This window comes from Stylophora pistillata, chromosome 11, assembly GCF_964205215.1.
Source record: "Stylophora pistillata chromosome 11, jaStyPist1.2, whole genome shotgun sequence".
NCBI lineage: Eukaryota > Metazoa > Cnidaria > Anthozoa > Scleractinia > Pocilloporidae > Stylophora > Stylophora pistillata.
The window spans coordinates 26,987,152-27,006,964 of record NC_142529.1 but is presented as its reverse complement, the minus strand read 5'-3'; the positions used below and the strand labels follow the sequence as shown (position 1 = coordinate 27,006,964).

The 19,813-nt window shown below is 39.3% G+C and overlaps 1 protein-coding gene and 1 pseudogene across 1 annotated transcript; both read right to left on the bottom strand.

Moving 5' to 3' along the window:
• Positions 1–3,097: 3,097 nt before the first annotated feature.
• LOC148720911 (melanocortin receptor 5-like) lies at positions 3,098–4,082 on the bottom strand (annotated as a pseudogene).
• An 11,087-nt stretch (positions 4,083–15,169) lies between these two features.
• LOC148720910 (protein CFDP2-like) lies at positions 15,170–15,724 on the bottom strand. The gene has a single exon (XM_088737704.1). The coding sequence runs from the start codon at positions 15,722–15,724 to the stop codon at positions 15,170–15,172; it is 555 nt and encodes a 184-aa protein (XP_088593830.1).
• Positions 15,725–19,813: the final 4,089 nt, after the last annotated feature.

Here is a 19,813-nt window from a genome sequence, read left to right as displayed (position 1 = left end):
AGCTTATTTTTTGGAGTATTTCTGTGCAAAAATTTTTTAATTTGCTCAAATCTTTAATTTTCTATGCCCAGTCAAAATACGGAAAATCGGCCGCCATCTTGCCCCACGACCGAGTTTAAAGAAGAATGGCTCTAGCGGGTAATGTGACGTCAAATCGAGAACACGAAAGTCTGCATCTCACACATTTTCACTTGTTTGGGAAGATTGTCGTCGATATTGTCCGAAATATGCCGACTAGGTGTGCTGTATGAAGAATGTATGAAGCGCGATACCCTCTTGCAAATTTCGCACGTTGCTACATCCTTCTACAACACACTTAGTCGACATATTTTCGGACAATTATCGACTACAACCTTCCCAAACAAGTGAAAATGTGTGAAATGCAGACTTTCGTGTTCTCGATTTGACGTCACATTACCCACTAGAGCCATTCCTCTTTAAACTCGGTCGTGGGGCAAGATGGCGGCCGATTTTCCGTATTTTGACTGGGCATAGAAAATTGAAGATTTGAGCAAATAAAAAAATTTTTGCGCAGAAATACTCAAAAAAATAAGCTTACTTCGTTAAGCGAAAAAAATTTTTGGGTGTAGGTGCACTTTAATGTCTTTTTGTAATTGCATCTGAAGACAGATATTGTTACCTTGACAGCACCTGCTAGGTCACGATCACGTAAAGCTGACTTTGTTTAATTACGCTTACCCAGAAACTTGAATATTCGACGTGAAACGTTATTAAGTCGGAAACTATTTGAACGCAGACTTCGTAAATGACAGCCCATTACCGGCTTTTTTTCTTTGCGCCTCACATCCGACCAAAATTGGAAATGGAGACAATCACTCGACAGGTAGGAAATACCACAACCAAATTAATGCTTTGGGCCATTCCACTTATTTACCTTCAAAACTCAACCATGCCCTCCCATCAAGCTATTAAAATTATTTAGGATTATCCCTCTAACAAATCATTCAGTCACGTGTATGAAGGCGTGATGGCACTTTTGTAATTATTTCCTCAATTTGACAGTACTTGGGATGAGGTAAAAGCTTGCTTGTTACATGTACACAAGCTTTCATGCATGCGGCAGGTGCTTGTACCCTAACATTCTTCCTGTGCCGTAGAATCTTCACAAACATTCTGTTTTAATAACAAAATCAAGAAGCTAGAGTCGCTCTCGGCTATCGCCTCGCGCGACTCTTACACTTCTTACGTGCTTAGCAACCTCCCGCATGCATCATAACTCAATAGTGTACGCTGTGGTGTTTACCATTTGTTAAATATTTGCGCTTCAAAGCTACGATATGTTTGTATTTCAGCTCCAACAGCAAGGTAAGAGGTCTGTCCACGCTTAGCTTATGGCCGTCATAGTCAATAAATACACCAAACATACGCTTGTTATTAAGGTTGCCTCTGATGTGTATCGACAAAAAACCCATCTTTCACGAACCACAGACATCCCATACGTAGCAGCAAGAGACTGGCTAACAAGGTCAAACAACAGATCAGTCGCTGCCAGACAACGGTACAATATAACTCTATTGAAACGAAGAAAAAAAGGAGTATTTTTAGATGATAATGATGATGATGATGATGAACTTTATTCATGTGTCAATGTATTTAGCTGACGCTAATTGGGGACACAATGAATGAATAACCTAATTAATGATAAGAAATAAGCTATGGATTATATAAACTAAGGGATACAAATTACGCACGCGGAGCAACGTAGATGAATAACCTTATTAATTATGAGAAATAAGCTATAGATTATATAACCTAAGAGGTACAAATTACGCACGCGGAGCAATTGTTACCATTTATCGGTTCGGTAAGATCCTTACGTCTAATATGGAACTTAAACCAAGAGGGGCTACTAATTTCAGTGATGTTTTTTTTCAGTTTGTTCCATAGAAATGGTCCAAGATATCTAAGAGAGTTTTTACCGTACAATACAGAATTAAACCAAGGAATACAAAAATTTTGATTTCTTAAATTATATTTACAAGACTTAGGACTATAATTGTCACAAATGAAATCAGGAACTAGCCTACATTTAACCTTATACATAAGTATAACTATATCTTGCAATCTCCTATTAAGAAGGGTAGGTAGTTTAGCACGATCTAATAAGTTCATGTACGTTTCTGAATGTGAATTATAAACTATCCTCAGTGCTCGCTCTTGAATTCTTTCAACTTTCCTTGCATCCGACACCCTACAGAAATGCCATTATGAGATGACAATAGGTGAGATATGGCATAATACCAGTTTTATATAGTAATAGTTTAGTCTCCGTTTCTAAACCTGGCGAGAACGCCCACCCTTTGACTGGCCTTCTTGCATAATACGCTAAAATATTTGCTAAGAATTAGTTTCTCGTCGAAGTTCACGCCCTCGTGTAATGCCTAACTGCGTGCCTGCAGTATTCTGAACCGAAGATCGACATGTCATTATGCGCACTTCATCATTTTGCGATTGAGTGATTGTAATGCGATCGTTATTTCGAGTTCTTTTTTCTTTTGTGCGTCATCTTGAAACGCTACACTCGGATTAAAGGCGAAAGCTACAAGAACATTTTCATCATAATGGTCTCCTGTAGCAACGGCATTCTGATCCCGGTCGAAACCCGACCAAAATAAGAGTATAAATTTGATTTTCTTCGGCTGTAATTTCAGTAAATTTCTCTTTGGCTAAAGATTGTTACTTTAAAGACAACTCTATGAGAAACAGTGATAATCATGGTTAAGTTTGATTTTTAAAAAAAGTAAATTGATTCAAGGATTACCCCATGATAAAAATGTTGAGCTCGCTTACCGGCTGACTTGTAAACCGGCTCTTACAGCAAACTGCCTACTTTTTGAAGCTGAAAAGTCTCTCCTAAATCTTTGTTTGACTAACGCTGTTTTTAAAAAGATAGGAAAAAAATCCCATCTCCTATCTACCTCTCAAGAACATGTTTCTATCCGTTTGCAATACGTTGTTTATCATCAGGAATGCCAACCAGAGACTTTCCTCTACTTTAATACATTTAGTAAAATGAGTATTTTTTACTCGACTTCTCTTTAGCTGTTCTCGATGGATCTGAAACAAGTACATTGAACTTTTCTATGCGCGACAACTGCTCGTGCAATCACATATTATTATTTCTAACTTCAGCATAGTGCTTCTCTAATAGTCTGTTTTACCGCTTGTCTTATTTCACTAATCTTCCAGCAGTAAAGAAACGGGTTTAATGTCGAGTTGAAGTAAACTAAGATACCTGCTGCTCCCCTTAATACCAATAAGTGTGATGAATATCTTTTACTTTCAGCGATTACAATTGCCACTATAAAGTATGGTGCATAACAAACAATTAATGCTAACTGCACCCACAGTGCACTGTACACTGCCTTTTTGTATCGCGCCATATTCAGTGCATTTGGTTGGCTCGGCTATCGTTGAACACGACCTTGCACTTCTGCCTGATGACTATTGAGCGTGCGGAAAATCTTTGTGTACGAGATGATTGTGATAACTAGACAAGATGGTATAACTATATATTCATACCAATTCGTTATACGATGATATAAATTGATGAATAAAGCAGCGGCAGTGGGTATAACCCACAGGGTAGCTGCAATGATGTATGTGCGTTTTAACGTTACAATTTGTCTGTATCTCATCCCCAACAACAGGGCGAGAAGCCTGTCCACGCTTATGGCCGTCATCGTCATCAAAGACGTTCCGCATAATGCAGAGCTTGTTATGTGGTATGCGTCCCTTGCGTATTGACAAAGACTCCAGTTTTCCTGAACCAAGAATATCCAATAAGTAACAGAGAGAGGCTCACTAACAAGACCAACCAACAGGTCAGTTATGGCCAGACTACGATACAACAGTTTGGACGGCGGATGAAGGGAAGATTCCTTTCGAAGGGCAATAAGGATAAGGGAATTACCAAGAAAAGCGGTCACCGAGAGGAGAATGTGCACCGCTAAGAACGAAACTGATTTTTGTTCAAGCCCATCCACCAAAGAGGGGGAGCATTGCTCTTCTTGAAATATTTGAAGTTGTGATCCACCTCCTTTTAAATCTAGTGTCGTCATTATAGCGAAGCTTAGTAAACGTACGTTTCCTTTTTCCTTGAATTTATCTAAAATTGCAACATGCAACATTTCTTTTAGAATACTCCTATGCATCAAAACCACCTATAACTTCCTTAGACTTTAAGATCCAGAATATTGACTTAAAAAACAGTTACCACATTTTAAATGTGGGTGAAAACTGTCTTTTTTATGAAGATGCATATCACTTTTTATCCGATTGTATCGCTGTGTTTTGCATTTTTTGTCATCCTTGAGAGGAACCAGTTTCTGCGTAACTAGCAGCTTATTACATTCCTTATAATTTCTCTGGACTTTTTCGCCATAATTTACATTTTACTTAAAAGTCTTTATTAAAAAGAACAGAACGTTACCATAAGTGATATCATTAATTTTAAGCCTTAAATGGTGCGAACTTTTCCTTTGTTTGTTTTTTCTATATGAAAGAGTGCTACCAAACTTCTACACCGGGAAAGCTTCTCAGCAAAGTGCCTTCACATGAAAAAAACAGGAAGTTTTATCATATAATAAAGGTTTTTGCCAAACCTACATGTCTAGTGTAGGTCTTACTTAGCATTTAAGACATGCCAGACGTTTGTGAAACTGTGTCAGTTCTTACGGCATAAAAAAGTATCTTCTTTGAAGCAAAATGTCTCAAATAATGTAGATAATACGCGTAAATTTAAAATATTTCTTCCTTTATTTATATTCTGCTTCCGAATATCAATTTCAAGCGAGCGATCGAGCTTAAAAAGAGAAATAATAACTTACCGTTTTCTGAAAAGGAGATTTTAAATGAAATTCTACCCAACGCTATCACATTTCTTGGAGTTGAGAGACAGTATTTAGGCTAGAAACTGTTTTTTTAGCATTTCGTGACTTCATAAACAGTTTTTTTTTTTGTTTTGTTTTTTTTTTCTAATGCCTTTTTGTAATTGCATCTGAAGAGAGTTATTTTTTCCTTGACAGCACCCGCCAAGCCACGATCACGTAACTGACCTGCTTTGCTCAATTACACTTTCTCAGAAACTTGAATATTCGACATGAAAGGTTTATACTTAGTCCGAAACTATTTGAAGGCAGACTTCGTAAATAACAGCCCATTACCGGTTTTTTTCTTTGCACCCAACATCCGACTAAAATTGGAAACAGAAACAATTACTCGACAGGTGCGAAATGCCACATAACCAAATTAATACTTTGGGCTATTTCACCTATTTTCCTTCAAAATTCAACCATGCCCTCGCTTCAAGCTATTAAAATTATTTAGGATTATCCCTCTAAAAAATCATTTCAGTCGCGTACGAGAGAGCGTGGTGACACTTTTGTAATTATTTCCCCAGTTTGACAGTAGTTGGGATAAGGTAAAAGCTTGGTTGTTACATGTACACAAGGTGTCATGTATGCGGCAGGTACTTGTACCCTAACATTCTTCCTGTGCCATAGAAACTTCACGAACATTCTGTTTTAATAACAAATTAGTCTAGGGTCGAGGTCGGAAATCGATCCACTCAGTGTTACGAGTGACATTAACAGTGATGATGTTAAAAATATTATTTAAAATGATGATATTATAACGAATAAAAAAATGATAACAATAATAATACTGCAGTAAATGGTTTGAACCCGGGGGTAACATTTTAAAGTGTGGTGTGATCATCGGGGTGAGTGTAGTCCTGAGAAGGACTGTTGTCGGTGGTAGTGACTGACGTTTCGACAACCTGTGCGGAAGTCATCATCAGAGTCAAGTGAATAGTTGTTGTCAGTAGAATGTTCTTATTTCGGTTCGTGTAAAATGATTGAAGCTTGAAGTTCATTTATTTGTTTAAGCAGGTTGATTAATTGGCAGCTGTAATAGCTGATGTGAACCTGCTGTTCTAACCCACCCATCCCACCCCAGGGGAGGACATCCATCACTCAGTAATCTCGTGTGTGGGAAATTAACGTCTCCTGCCCCAACCCTGCAGGAGACGGGACCTCCATTTATTCGTCCCTATCCGAGAAGACTAGAATATCTAACCATTTCTTGATGTTATAGAAAGGTAGAAAATTCTTCTCAATTATTTTAAGACCTTGAGTGTTGGTCCGGGTCTCGAACCCTCGACCTCCCGCACTACAGTCTAGCGCTCTATCCATTGAGCTAACCGGGAGGCGTTTTTACCGTGATGTTATTGGCGGTAAGACTCAAGTGGCGTAAGTCGGTCGTGATTGGTCTGTTTCGATCCGTCAGTAAAGTTAGGTCGTTCAGTTCAGTTCGTTTGTAATGTTTATGTCGTGAATGAGTCGTTTGTATGGAGCCGGTAGAAGTTGACACCTGTTAAGGGGAGTCTGTTCTAAGTTAGAAATAAGAACTAATTAATATGATAACATTATTGATAATAATGATGAAAATAATAATAAAGATAATAATAAATATAATAAGAAAAAGAATAACAATGTTAATTATAAACTAAAAGTCATCGTACCGTTCAGTTTTACTTTGGACCTTTATTTTAATATCAAGTACTGTAATTTTAGTTTGTTATTTATAATTGACTATGGCAATTGATTGATTGATTGATTGATAGATTGATTGATGTTAGCAGGTTGGCATCAATAGAATACGGTATACAGAAACTACAGAGCAATGACTATGACAAATCATACAACTCATCACACTTTACTGAGGGTTTTTACTCTGTCAATTTGAAAAAATGTAAAGTGAGAACAATTTTGAATAAATATATACGGTTTATCATATCCTTTTGTATCCTGGTAGTAAACATCGGATTAAATTAATAACCCCCCCCCCCCCTCTATTCAGGCCCGCCTCTTATAAGCCAAGCCCCCAAAGTACCTGAAAGAAGACGGGGGGGCTTGATAGAGGAGTTACGGTATGTAGGACGTCTGCGTTTCGATTTTTCTGTTTCACAGTGCTTGATACATTAAAGTAGAGCACGATGTATGTTGAGTTAAGAAAATACGAAGATAACGCTTTTACCCTTACCTTTCAACCCGTCAACTCCATGGAAAAAGTGATTGTCTAATTGTTTGCTTTGCTGCCTGTCTTACCTCAATTATCTTCCAGTAGTAAAAAAATGGGTTTGACGTCAAGTTAAACAAAACTAAGCAACTTGCTATTTGCCTTAAAACCACTAAATATGGTGGATATCGTTTGCTATGAGCGATCACAATTTCCACTGAATTGATCGGCGCAGAGCAAACAACTAATGCTAACTGTACCCACAGTGCACTGTACACTGCCTTTTTGTATTGTGCCATGTTCAGTGCATTTGGTTTGCTCGGCTGTTGTTGAACAAGATCTTGTACCTGAGCCTGATGACGATTGAGGACGCTGAAAATCTTTCTGTACGAAGCGATTGAGACAATTATGCAAGATGGTCCAACTACACGGCCATACCAAATAGTTATACGATAATATAAAATGTATAATAGAGCAGTGACAATGGATAGAACCTAAAAGGCAGCTAGACTAATATATGTGCGCTTCAAAGTTACAGTATGTTTGTATCTCAGCCCCAACAACAAGGCGAGAAATCTGTCCACGCTTATGGCCGTCATAGTCAATAAAGACACCAAACATAATGCGTAGCTCGTTATGAAAGTTGCCCCAGAAGCGTATCGACAAAAAATCCATCGTTCACGAGCCACAGACATCCCATAAGTAGCAGCAAGAGGCTGGCTAACAAGACCAACCAAGAGATCAGTTGTTGCCAGACAACGGTACAAGAGGGAAGATTCCTTGCGAAGAACAACAAGGATGAGACAATTGCCCAGAAATGCTGTGATGGACAGGAGAATGTTGACGACTGAGAGAGAAATGAATTGTTGTTGTAATCCACCCGCCAAAGAGGGAGAACATGTCAGTTCTTTGAATGTATTCGTTTGTTTCCCACTTCCTGTTAGATTTGTTAACGATATCATTTTGTAGCTTAGACTGAAGGGCGTTTGCTTTGTTTGCAGGTTATTTATTTATTTATTACAAATTCACTCCACAAGAATTCACAAACAATTAGTATTAATTACAATTAAGGTTAATAAAAACCATAAAAGGAAAAATTGTGGAGAAGGAGACAACCAAAAGCGCTGACGCACCATACAAGGGATGCCCCCTCTAATTAAAAAAAAATTTAATATAGCAAAACTATATAGAAATATAAAAATAGATGCCCTAATTATCCTTAATAAAACTTAAAACATTCTTTTTAAAAGTTTTAATACTATCTGATTCTCTAATGTGATTAGGTAAGCTATTCCATTCACCAACGATACCGTTAAAAAAGCTATATTTGAGACCGTTATTTCTGCTAAAATTTGGAACAAGGTCCTGAGTGTCATTTTTCCTCAAATTATAAGCCATGCTTCTGTCCTTACAAAATATGAGCTTATTGGAAATGTCTGTGTTATAATGGCCATTAATCACATTGAACAAAAACGTAACATCCCTAAATGAACCGCCTATCAGATAATAGCTACAATTTCAATTTAGATAGTCTAGTACCATAATCATTATCAGACCTAGTGATCCATCTGGTAGCTCTCTGCTGAACAGCCTCCAATTTGTCAATGTTACGTTTAGTATAAGGGTTCCAAGTTTCACATGAATATTCCAATAAGGGTCTCACAAGACTACAATAAAGTGTTCTCATGGTTTCAACATCATTTAAGTGCCTACAAGTCCTTTTTACCAACCCTAAAACCCTATTGGTCTTAGCAGTTATTCTATCTATATGCTGGTTCCATGAGAGACCACTAGCAGTAAACAATCCTAAATCTTTATAAACATTAACACATTCCAAAGGTTGACCCTCAATGCTATACTCCCCAACTAAGGGTGCCTTTTTCCTGGTTATTCGAAGGATCTTACATATCTTAGTATTAACTGTCATTTTGTTCATCTCACACCAATCTGATATTTTATCTGTTACTTTGAAAAGAGGACAGATCTTTTTGAGTATTAATAACCCTATACATTTTGCTATCATCAGCATATAATGCAATTGAGCTGTTCTTACTATTTACCCCTGGTAAATCATTGATGTATATTGTGAAGAATTTATGGTCCCAACAAAGAACCCTGTGGGACACCAGAGGTTACGGTTAACCAATCGGAAGTCTCTCCTTTGACTACTATACGCTGCTGACGTTCTGTCAAATAATGCCTACACCAGTTGAGCAAGTCCCCGTGGACACCATATCTGTAAAGCTTGGCTAAAAGAATGTCATGACAGACAAGGTCAAAGGCCTTTGAAAAGTCTATAAACACTACATTGACTTGGCCACTCTTATCCAAAACCTTGAACCAATCATGATGTACCAAGAGTAGTTGAGTAGTGCAGCTACGACCAGTGAGGAATCCGTGATGGGAATCGTGCACAAAACTGATAACTTGATTGTAAATAGCATTGTACACAATTCTTTCTTTGCATTTCCCAATGATGGATACAAGCAAAATGCCTCTATAATTTTCTACAGGCTCATGATCACTATCCTCATGAATAGGTGTGATATTAGCTGATTTCCATAATTTAGTAGACAGCACTGTTTGAAAGATAAATTGAAAAGCATACTCAGAGGAACTGCAGATGTATCAGCGGTCTCTTTAAGTAAACGAGCAGGTATATTGTCAATCTCACAAGACTTATTAGCATTAAGACCTTTAAGAAGTTTTCCAACCCCTTTAGTGTCACAAGCCACATAGTTGGTAATGAAATCAGTACTTGGATCTTACGGTAAGTCAGTTTGTATTGGGGCTGGTATCCCAGTACTCTGTTTACAAAAAACTGAGTGAAAGTGAATATTAAATAAGTGAGCTTGCTCTTGAGGTTTTGTCGCAGATCTTCTGTTGTAAGTGTTTACATCTGGAAGCCGTTTGGATCTTGACTTGATTGAGTAGTAGCTCCAAAATCGTTTCGGGTTTATCTTAAGTTGACTGGGGCCCGTTTCTCGAAAGTCCCGGTAAATTATCGGGTTCGGTAAGTCACCCGGTAAGTCGCCGTAAACTTTTTGGGTGTTTCTCGAAACTCCCGTTAGTTTCGATCCCGTTAATTTTACCGATATCTTGCCCGGTAATTTACGGGAGGTCGTAACCTCCCGTAAAGTTATCGGAGAGTCGCAAATGTTGAAAAACCAAACAAAATGGCGGCTGGGGGCGGACTTTCCTGTTTAGCGCGAAGACCAAGATTATATCAGAGACGCCCCTTTCTAGCCGATATGGCTGACTGTGAAGTCATTGAACGTTTTCGGCTCTCGCGAGGAAAGATAGAGTGGCTCGTTGAGCAGCTTGAGGAGGAACTACAGAGAAACACGACAAGAAGCTGCCCACTGTCTCCGAAAATCCAGGTAAATATCATAAGTAGTTGTTGTTGTCTTATTGTATACCGTTTGAAGGCGTTTGCATGGAAACACTATATTTAACTGTGAAGCTCTATTTAAATGTTTTTTTTTTTTTAACTAACAAACGGCAGTGGAGAAAATTATTGAGTAGATAAACACTTTGTCATGTTAACGCTAATCATTCGCCGCGAGTAATGACTTTAAAATGGCTTCCTTGTATGAACGTTGAAATGGGTTCTTGTCACGCAAACCTGATCTTACTGCAAGGCAAACCTGTTTCCCGTGTTTTAATTGCAGATGTTTTTTTTTTTTTTTTTTTTTTTTTGGGAGGAAATCAGTTAACTGACATTATACAGATAGAAATGAACATCATACAGTACAGCGATCGCGGAGACTTGCATTAAACGCGGCCGAGTTGCACAAATGCTGACAATTGTTGCTTATAGCATTAGCTGAGTGATACACGAACAAGTGTACTGTACTTATAATGGAGAAACGAAAAGACTAAAATTTAAAATTCTTCTCCCTAATCACATAATTGTTTCGGTCGCATTGTTAATGATATTAGTTTGCTTTATGCTAGATAACTCGATTGGAGATCGGAGAAAATTACGCATGACATTCGCAGTACATTGCAATTCTGGCTATTTCGTGACTGGGCTTCCACATCACGTCCAATCCACCTCCATCTTTCCCTTGCGACAAGTGTACGAAAATCCTCCTGCTTGGTTTTTCTCAGTAGCTGGTCGTTTGATATTTTCCGAGGCCAGAAGATTCTCAGAATCTTCCTGAGGCTAGCTGTGTGGAAGGATGCTCGTCTTGAGAGGTCTTGTTCTGTCATTCTCCAGCATTCCGAGCCGTAAAGCCACAGCACGAAAACGCAAATTTACGTCTTAAACGCGACTTAAATGCAGCGTAAGTTTGCATTTACGCGACTTTACGCTCACGTAAACCGTAAAGTTAACCTTTACGCTACCTTTAATCAATGGCGTAAATGAACACTAAAACGCTTGACGTAAAGTTGGCGGAATTGTGGCGTAAAGCCGCTATTAAACAGCAGCGTGAAGGCATTTTAATGGTTCTGTAAATGTAAATTTACGCTTCTTTACAAGGAATTATATTTAGCATTAAGTTAGCGGTATAGTGACGCACGGTCAAATTACTCATACATCATTAGTCGTGATTGATCACTTCGGCCTAATTAATGCAATTCAGCACAGTGTAGCCAGCTAGCTCTCGTTTGCGCTCTAAGGTTGAATTCTAAGTTAAGAGATGGCGTGAAAGAGGTAAGCATCCAATATATTCGCTAGCTCTACATTAAACATGTGGTGGCTGTTAAGAACTATAAAACCGTTCTCCCACGGCGTGCGTATGGAGAGAAGATCATTTGTAACCTCTGTGCTCAAAAAATAGTAAACAACACTAATGACAGCACTAAAGCACACTTATATTACAATCTCCTGGTACGGCTAATATTGTACGCATGCGTACAACCATATCACCCGTAGAGTGGCAGCCATGGACAGCTGTTTCGCCCTTGTTGTGGCTCATTATCATGGCATAGCGAGCAGGGTCTATATTTGCATACGCAAGCTTTTGTACGAATCGATTGCATAGCCTTCATCAAGTTTTAGTGATGGAGTTGAATGTTATTGACATTCAATAATATATTTACATACCGACCTTTAATGTGCCTTTACGCGGGTAGTACAAAGTTGATCTTTAAGAGCACTTAAAGCGGCGAGGTAAACAAGCGTAAAGCTGATTCGACACCTTTACGCTAGCTTTAAGTCAACTTTATGTACCGACCGTGTAAATTGAACTTTAATCGCCTTTAAACAACTTTAAATACTAGCATAAAGTTGGTCATACAACTTTAAGCAAATTTACGCTTCCGTAAAGCTGCTTCGTAAAAAACTTTACGCAGATTTACGCAACATTTAAGTCTTCGTAAATCTTGATTTTCATGCTGTGAAGGAGAGTTGACAATCCACAGCTCTGATAGATTCTAAGCTTCGCCTTTCTGCTGTAGTTTTCTGACCTCCACTCTGATCTTAAGCTCATAAAGGCATAATTTGAATATATCAACAAGGTTGAAAAGGTAAATTGGCCACCATTACGATTATAAGAATGACGTTTCGAGCGTTAGCCCTTCGTCGGAGCGAATAGGGGAATTGTGGGTTGTGTGTGCTTTTAAAGGAAGAAAAAGGAACTACGTGATTGGTGGGAACAAAGCAACGAGAAAAACACGAATAAATTAGTGGAATGAAAAGCGTTCGTTGATACCTTATAATAATCGTAATGGTGGCCAATTTACCATTTCAACTTTGTTGATATATTCAAATTATTTCGTTACCCCCACCGACGCAGCCCCAAACAGTTTCTTTAGAAACTATCAGCCTTTATTCAGAAAGGCATATCCTGCTTTGTTCAATCTGCTTTGTATATCTAGAGTGGTACCTCCATCTTGGCAGAGCACACTTCCAAGGTATGTAAACTTGTTGGTGTTTGGAATGTCCTGTCCTCTTACCCAGATCTTTGTTGGGGAAGGGGCATTAACACACATGGCCTCCGTCTTCTTCAAGCTAATTCTCAAGCCGACCTGGCTGCTGAACATGCTGAGCCGGTCTGTCTTCCCCTGAATGTGCTGTCGAGTGTGGGACAATAGGGCTAAATCGTCTGCGAAGTCGAGGTCTTCGAGCGTAGTAATAGGGGTCCATCTCATGCCTCTTCGCCGATCTTCCATTGTTCGACAAAGGAACCAGTCGATAGCAAGATTGAATAGCATGAACGACATGACACATCCCTGCCGTACACCGGTTTTAACTTCAAAACTTAGATCCCCCTGACTGATGCAACATGAGTAGAGGCACTTTATGATATTACCAATGCTTTGTGGAATGCCATATGCTCTCAGAATCTGCCAAAGACTGTCCCTACGAATGCTGTCAAACGCTTTCTCATAGTCGATGAAATTTACATACAACTCCCTCTTCCACTCAGTACATTGCTCAAGTATGCTCCACAGTGTGAAAATAAAATCCGTACATCCACGCCCCTTGCGAAATCTAGATTGCTCGTTCCGCTGGATGTCGTTAACAGCTTTGGTGATGCGCTGCTTAATGACCTTGCAAAAGATTTTACTCGACACAGAGAAAAGGGTAATTTCTCGACACTTGTTACAATCACCTTGAGACCCTTTCTTTGGTATCCTGATTATCACTCCTCTGCTCCAGTCTGTCGGAATTTCTTCCTGTTCCCAGATCTTTGTAAACAAGGGGGTCAGAATGGTTGCTGCAAGCTCAGGGGCTGCTTTAAACAATTCGGCACTTAGATTATCATGGCCAGGAGCTTTTCCATTCTACAGGGAATTAATGGCTTGGATGATTTCCCTCCTAGTTGGAACGTCTGTGTTGATGTCAAGGTCAGTTGCGCCTTCCTAGATGTTTGGCATTACTGTTGGCGGTGGTCTGTTTAAAAGCTCTCTAAAGTGCTCCGTCCATCGCCGTTGTTGCTCTCCCTCTGATGTTAATAGTATACCGTTCATATCTCTTACAAGCACATTGGTTGTGTGGCACTTACTTGTCATTATCTTGGTGATCTTTTATACTGTTCCTTGTTCATTGCGCGCAGCTGCCTCTTCCGCCTGGGATTCAAGGTTCTCCATGTATTTCGTTTATCTGCTCTTGCTCGGCGTTTTACCTCCTTGTTCGCTGCCCCGTACATCTCTTGATTCCTTTCTTTAAGCCGTTGGGATTTCGAATCTATAACTTTCAACGGGCTTCTTTAATTCCCGTCTACTTTGAATTGCTTTCCAGGTATCAGATGACATCCAGTCCTTTGGCCTCCGCTGCCTGCAGCCTAGACATGCCTTACTGCTATCATTGTAAGCAGTAACATTTTCTCCCAGTTCTTATTCACCCCTTCATCGTTAATATCCTCCCATCCGCCTAGTTCCACAAGAGCCTCCAATCTGTTGTGCACCTCCAGGATAAAAGATTTCCGCACATTTGGGTGTTTCAGTTGGCTCACATCGAAACGGCTGCGCCCCTTGGTTAGACACCCTGCACTCTTTAATTTCAGTTTAAGGTAGGCTGTTACGAGATGATGGCCACTTCCAATGTCAGATCCTCTCCTCATCTTAACATCCGGAAGGGATCTCCGCCATTTTCCATATGAAACTTCATTGGCTCCCGGTCACAAAACGAATTAAATTCAAGATACTGTTGATAACATACAAAGTACTAAATGACATGGCTCCAATCTATCTTGTTGAACTTCTTAGTCGATATATTCCAGCACGAAGACTCTGTTCATCAAATATGAATCTACTTGAGGTCCCAACCATTCGAAGTAAAACGTATGGGCAAAGAGCATTCTCCTACGCTGCACCGTATTTCTGGAATTAACTACCTGAATGCATAAAAAACGCTGAATCTGTTGACTCCTTTAAACGCTTATTGAAAACTTATCTTTTCAAAAATTAAGCCACCAGATTTTTTTATATCGTACGTTGTCAAATATATGTATAACACATAATACTTCGTTAGTTTAGATAGAGTAGCGATAATTGCATGTATAGGATTTTTATTGAATTGTAATTGTAAAGCGGATAGAGTTCAATTTTAATTCGCTATATAAGAACTTATTATTAAATTAAAATAAATTAAATTTCCATTGATCAGCAGATGGTCAATTTGATTTCTATCCCTGCCATTCGGGGATCACCATGTGCTTTTATGGATCTCTCGGTGTTAAAAAAGGCTGCCCCCTATCACCAAATTATTAGTTGTGCAAAACTCAACAAGCCGTTTTCCATTTTCATTGATGATACCACTCTCGTGTCTTCCTATCACTCTGTGCTTGGCTGAGTTATCGGCACCAACTTTGACATTTAGATCCCCCATGATGATGATAAGATCTTGCATTGGGACCTGCTCAATCTCTGCCTGGAGCCTGAGATAGAAATTGTCTTTCAGATCATCTTCGCTATCATTGGTCGGGGTGTAACACTGAATCAGGGTCAAGTTGTTTTGCTTTCCTTTCGGCCTGGCCTTTATGAGGCGACTATTAATAGGTTTCCATTCCAATACCGATGTATCTGCTCTTTTCTTCAGAATAATTTCCACACCTTCACGATGTAGCTCATCGTCCCACCCAGAACACAATACTGTCTCGCATGACACCGTCTTGAATCTCCCTGTCCCAATCCATCTGCTTTCACTCACTCCCAATACATGCAAGTTATACCGTCTCATTTCTGTTGTAGCTTGTGCAAGCTTCCCAGTTTTCACACATAATAAGTGCATTCCAAAAACCAATCATGGTCATGATTTTTGCACTCATCACTTCCAACTTCATGCTAGTAGTTTCTTTCTGGCTTTCACCACTGGCAGTCATACGGTTCGAAGACCTTGGAAGGTCTGCTTGCAGGATATTGGTTATCTTCTTTGCTGTTTCCGTAACAAGTTCTTTTACAGGATAAGGTTGTTAGCCTTAAGTGTTCCTGTCTGAGAAAGTGTTCCAGGAGCCAAAAGTGATGCTCAACCGAATTGGTTGAAACTTAGCACAAAATTTGAGTGTGATAAGATATTTCACAAGCCACTTTGCCTCACTTCTCTGACCGTTCGTTCTGGAGTTTCAGAGGAGGTTCCATTAGTGGCCTATGGAGCACCCAAATATCGTCCTCCTAAGGGGCACTTGAAAGTGCTATAAAACTCCATTGGTAAATTGTGCTGCCAAATGAATTTGACCATGGACTCTACTATAGTGGAGCTTTTACTTCATAAATGTAACTTTGTTTTTAAGCAATTAGACAGGGAGGGGCCTGGGGCTAAAGTTAGGTCAAATCTGAGGTCAAAATCACTACCCAAAACTGCCATTTTTCAAAAAACCATAACATTCACCTGCTTTCTTGCATAACTTTCATACCAAATCCAGTAAGTACTTTAGTGACCCATTTATCAAAATTGGTTGAGAAAAATTTGGCTTATTAAGGTTTGTTAAGTTTTTGGCACAAACTCTTCATGCCCCTCTAAGGCCAAGCATAATTCGTGCTATAGGAGTTAGCCTAAACAGGTTCTTATATAAATGGTACTTAACAAAATTTTAGGCTATTTAGGTTTTTACAAAAGGTTCTTATTCTTGGAGAAAAACACACCTGCATAACAAGTTGGTAATTATCCTATATTTTGTAACTACATATTTTGCACTCATTTTTCTTGAGAAAATCATGTTCTACAGCAATGGCAATCTGGTTTTACTTCGATTATGATTACAGTAAATAATTTCAGTGTACCTGTAATGTACTATATGATTTTAGAAAATACGAACCTATTTTAATATTCTTAGGCTAAATAGGTTCTTGTTTATAGGGGGTACAAATGGCAAATTTTAGGCTAACAGGTTCTTAATTTTTAGGTTCTTACTTGCGCGATTTTACTGTATACTCAAAAGCATGCAAAGTCTCTATATTTTGTCAGGCCCATTTTTTGATGCAATATTAAGTGAGCTTAACGAAAACGACCTTTAACAGAAGATCATTGGTTAAACTTTCGATAACCTTGCTAGCTCTTGTAAATACGCATGATGACATCAGTAACAGAGCAGGATGGTAAGTACAGGTTGTAGTGAGTAGCATCCAGGTGACCCGCCGGAGGCTGAGATCCATCCCATTTCCCTACTACGTTACAGCTGAATAAATCAAATCATCCGGAAGTAAATAAGAAATCCATAGTTAGGAGAGCTGGATAACAAATATTTTGTGTTGCAGTTCATATGAAACATGCCATGCCACACCTCAAGATGCGATTGTTGTATCGACTGACCCACCATATTGGACGTGAGAGTGAGAGGACTGGACTAAGTCGAGGAGTCACGCAACCTTCACTGAGGTTTGAGTAACGCGGATCTGTTGACCATCACTTGCGGTGATCACAGGAATTTGCTTACCGCAGAAAAGGTTCACAATACGATACCTTACGATTAGCACTACCTATAATTTCAACGTCGAGAAATCTCGCACAATGACTGTAGTTGACTGAGTTTTTGCTTTTGCAACACCTTAGTTAATCTTCCCTTGGCAGAGAGTTCGCGAAAGTTGAAATCTTCAAACAAAAGAAAATTGGAAAACCATCAAACTATTTTGAAACATGTGTCCTAAACCCTTTTCATAGGAAAAAAATTAAGGAAAATCTTTTTTTGACGGGAAGTTGAGAGGACCGCTCTTAGCGAGAGTGGTACTAAAAAAGCCATTTACTACATTTATGCGCGTGTATGAGCCCTTTCTGATATTTTTAATTACCTGTACTTGTAGCTTTGGTATCACCCGATCTTCCTCTCGCCCCAGACTCACCTGAACCCTTGTACTTGTTTTAATCAAATAGTCATGTCATTATCGCAAGACAACACAGGAGTCATTCCTGTTTCGCGCAGCGGAGCCCATGACGCGGCACCGCATTGATCATTTACCCCTCCAAAGGAATAAAGTGCCATCGCAAAATTATCCTGAAACTTCTTATTGCTATACTTTCTATACTTAATAAGGACACAAACATTTACACTTGAATAGTGGGAGGGATGGAAACTCGATCCAGTCTTAATACTCTCACGTCCAAAATGGCGGGCCCTATTGGCATCGTCTCGTGTGGAATACTTCATTTAAACAGCAACATTAATTTTTGTCATCCAGCTCTTCTGACTGTGGATTCCATATTTTTGGGATGGTTCCATTTATTCAGTTCTAAAGTACCAAAGATCTCTCATGGATCACAAATCACCTGGACAGTGCTCACTGCGGCACGTAACCTTATGGTCATGCTCGCTATAAGTGATGGGTATTTGCAAGAGCTATTCACAGACTATTCAAAGGTCAGGCGTAGATTATCTTTTAGCGATCGTTTTATTCTGAGCTTAATGGTTAAGGCCGGCCGGGTTAAGGTCACCTTATTTTCAATTTAAAAAAACGGCCTGACAAAGTATGGAGACTTTGCATGCTTGGAGTATAATATGTATGGATATATGGCCTCACATACATAGATCAGAGAAAATTCAATCATCTTTAGAAATATCGCCATATCTAGATCAAAACATCATCATTTGTACTCCATGATTGGAACAAAGTTTTCATAGGAAAAAAAAATTACCTTTATTTTGCTAAACCGCTGGGTGTCTGCAGTACTAATCAGAGGCCTTCTTAGAGTAATTATAAGCTATGAGTCGAGGTATTTCAGGATAATGACATTTATTTGGCTTAAATGTTTCATTTTCACTCACCAAATACAAAATAAAGGCTATATGCCAAGACTTTGGTCTGTTTATAGCATGAATTATGCTTAAAATTCTATTTTGCTTGGCCTTAGAGGGGCATGGAGAGTTTGTGCCAAAAACTTAACAGACCTTAGTAAGACTAATAAGCCCAATTTTTCTCAACTGATTTTGATAAACGGGTCACTAAAGTACATACTGGATTTTGTATGAAAGTTATGCAAGAAGGCAGGTGAATGTTATGGTTTTTTGAAAAATGGCAGTTTTGGGTAGTGATTTTGACCTCAAATTTGACCTAACTTTAGCCCCAGGCCCCTCTCTGTCTAATTGCTTGAAAACAAAGTTACATTTATGAAGTAAAAGCTCCACTATAGTAGAGTCCATGGTCAAATTCATTTGGCAGCACAATTTACCAATGGAGTTTTATAACACTTTCAAAATGCCACTAAGGAGAATGAATTTTTGGTACTCCATAGGCCACTAATGGGACCCCCCCTAAAACTTCAGAACGAACAATCAGAGAAGTGAGCCAAAGTGGCTTGTGAAATATCTTATCACACTCAACTTTTGTGCCAAGTTTTAGCCAAATCGGTTGACCACCACTTTTGGCTCCTGGAACACTTTCTCAGACAGGGACACATAAGCCTAATCCCCAGGTCTGGAGGGCTGTGGGACTGTCTTTAGTCTGGACCCTACTCCTTGACCTGTCTGGCTTGGGAGGCCCTGCCAGGGGTGTAAACACCCCCGTCGGCATAGCTCCTGGAGTCACTGGGACGCACAAGCCACTCAGCCACGACAAGGCAACCGTCCTAGTGAGTGGACTAAAGTAATATACAGAATAGAAAATACGTATGATGCACGATCCTCGCAGTAGATAGCGCTATTTAAGCAATAGCGAAATTCAGACCTGAAAAAAATCAGGCCTGTACGGGACTCGAACCACTGACCTCTGCGATACTAGTGCAGCGCTCTAACCAATTGAGCTAACAAGCCAACTGAGAGCAGGCCGTTAAGTTGATTCGTAATGAACCCGTGAAAGTGATAAATGAGATAGAATAAATATATGAAAATCATATATTTTGAACTGCGGTATTTGATACGTATGATGCACGATCCTCGCAGCAGATAGCGCT